At 55.6% G+C, this 2,663-nt stretch overlaps 1 protein-coding gene across 1 annotated transcript; it reads right to left on the bottom strand.

The window, feature by feature from the left end:
• Window positions 1-151: 151 nt before the first annotated feature.
• LOC108524982 (beta-glucuronidase-like) lies at window positions 152-2,276 on the bottom strand. The gene is given in 2 exon segments (XM_017866049.1): window positions 152-660; window positions 1,963-2,276. Coding segments are annotated over 2 exon segments (489 nt in total). The 5' UTR covers window positions 2,245-2,276; the 3' UTR covers window positions 152-453.
• Window positions 2,277-2,663: the final 387 nt, after the last annotated feature.

Here is a 2,663-nt window from a genome sequence, read left to right as displayed (position 1 = left end):
GCCTGTAATCCTAGCACTTTGGGAGGCTGAGGGGGGTGGATCACCCGAGGTCAGGAATTCGAGACCAGCCTGGCCAACATGGTGAAATCCCACCTCTACTAAAAATACAAAACATTAGCTCAGCGTGGTGGCGGGCACCTGCTATCCTAGCTACACGGGAGGCTGAGGCAGAAAGGTCACCTGAGCCTGGGAAGTCGAGGCTGTAGTGAAGTCGAGGCCGGGGGCACTCACTTGATGTAGTAGCCAGCAGATTCTAGGTAGGACGCAGGCTCGTTGGTCAGACCACATCACCAGGGCAGGGTGATTCTTGTCTCTGTGCACCAGTTCTTCCATCACCCACATGTAGTGACGCACAGACACGTTGTTGAAGAGCTGCCGGGGGCCAGGAGGGAAGGGACAGAGGCACGGTGTGGCCCATGGGCTGGCCAGATGGAGCAGGTGCACAGCAGGGACTCATGGCAGCAACAGGCCCACAGCGGGACACTCATCAATAACCACAATCCCATCCCGGTCACACATCTGCAGCTTCTCTGTGTAGGGATAGTGGCTGGTGCAGAAGGCGTTGGTGCCAAGCCAGCAAAGCCGGTTGAAGTCCTTCACCAGCAGCAGACAGTCAAAGTCCTTCACCAGCAGCAGACAGTCGAAGTCCTTCCCTCGGATCTAGAGGACAGCAGAGTTAGTGACCCCTGTTCCTGTCAAAGCTGCACTTCCTCCAATGGCAGGACTCTGGAGAGCCACGCCAGGAGCCCCCTCTCCAGCCCAAGCACCAGCTCCACAGCAGGGTGGTTTGGAGCCATTTGCCTCATTGCCCTGAGCTGCCCTCAGCTACAGCACACAGGGAAGGCGAAAGTGGAAGGTGACCAGAAGCAGCCCCCACGAGGACCCAGGAACCCCAATGCACGTCTACATCCTCATGCTTGTTGACACTGTGGAAATAGAAAGGTTTCCCATTGATGAGGAACTGGCTCTCGGTGACAGCCACAGTGAGGATCACCACAGGGAGTGTGTAGAAGTCAGAAAAAGGCCTCAGTGATGTCTGTGCAGTCAGCCGCAGCTACGATAGCTAAAGCGCCAGGTGTGAGCACCCCGACAGCCTGAGCCCCATCTGGCCTGCCCTACCCTGCAGCAGGAAGACCCCCAGTGCACCCCAGCAGCCGCCTTGGGGCCTGCAGAGAAGCAGCAATCAGAGGCTCTGCCCTTTCCTGGCTGACCCTGGGACCTGCCCTTCAAAATCGGGCCTTCTCCTTGATCAGACGAGGTGGCTCATGCCTGGAATCCCCAGGAGGATCACTTGAGCCCAGGAGTTCAAGACCAGCCTGGGCAACAGAGTGAGACCCCAACTCTATAAAAAAGATTTTGTTTTGAGACAGTCTCACTCGGTCGCCCAGGATGAAGTGCAGTGGCGTGATCTCAACTCACCATAGCCTCTGCCTCCCAGGTTCAAGCAATGCTCCTGCCTCAGCCTCCTGAGTAGCTGGGAGTACAGATGCCCAGCAAATTTGCGTATTTTAGTAGAGACAGTGTTTCACCATGTTGGCCAGGCTGGTCTCGAACTCCTGGCCTCAACTGATCTGCCCACTTCAGCCTCCCAAAGGGCTGGGATTACAGGCGTGAGCCACCATGCCCGGTCTACAGATAAAATTGTTTTAATTAGCCAGGCATGGCAGCATGTGCCTACAGTCCCAGTTACTCAGGAGGCCAAGGTAGGAGGACTGCTGCTGCCTGGGAGCTCAAGGCTGCAGTGAGCTGTGATCAGGCCAATGCACTATAACCTGGGTGACAGTGAGACCACCTCAAAAAAAAAAAAAAAAAAACCCCTTTGGGCCTCCCGCCAAAAGTGGGAAACATCAGAGAGCTCAGAGGACCGCGCCTGCCCGTTCACCTGTCCCGGGCCTCTGCTGAAACCAGGACTACCAGAGGGGGCAAAAGACCTCCCTTAAGCAAGTCCCGAACCACCATTACCTCCCACGAGTACAGGTAGGCGGGGCGTTCGTGCATCCGGTCCGGCCACCAGAGGTTGGCACCCGGCACCTTCAGCTGGCCCTGGGTCCCGGCCACGTTGTCCACGACTTTGTTTTCTGCATCCAAAAGATGCACTTCCAACTAGAACTAGTTACTGCACTTGACGGAGATCTGGTAATTCACCAGCCCTGCAGGAGGCAAGAGAGACCAGGGCTTAGGGAGGGGCACGACCTGGGTCACACAAATGGGAATGCCCCACAGCGGCCACTCCCAGGCAGCCATTTGCTTGTGTGTTTTTTGTTTTTGTTTTTTTGAGACAGTCTCGCTCTGTCACCCAGGCTGGACTGTAGTGCCGTGATCTCGGCTCACTACAACCTCCACCTCTGGAGTTCAGTTGATTCTCCTGTCTCAGCCTCCTGAGTACCCAGGATTATAGACATGCACAACCACGCCTGGTGAATTTTTGTATTTTTAGTAGAGACAGGTTTTGCCATGTTGGCCAGGCTGGTCTCGAACTCCTGACCTTACATGATCCACCTGCCTCAGCCTCCCAAGGTGCTGGGATTACAGGCATGAGTCACCGCGCCTGGCACGCTTTTTTTAATTTAAAAAAACATTTTTTTGGGGCCAGGTGCGGTAGCTCACGCCTATAATCCCAGTACTTTGGGAGGCCGAGAGGGGTGGATCACCTGAGGTCAGGA

The sequence above is a fragment of the Rhinopithecus bieti genome, unplaced genomic scaffold (genome assembly GCF_001698545.2).
Source record: "Rhinopithecus bieti isolate Rb0 unplaced genomic scaffold, ASM169854v2 repeat_37597, whole genome shotgun sequence".
Classification (NCBI taxonomy): Eukaryota; Metazoa; Chordata; class Mammalia; order Primates; family Cercopithecidae; genus Rhinopithecus; species Rhinopithecus bieti.
Note: the sequence above shows the minus strand (reverse complement) of the source record. Positions and strands in the feature narration are given on the sequence as shown.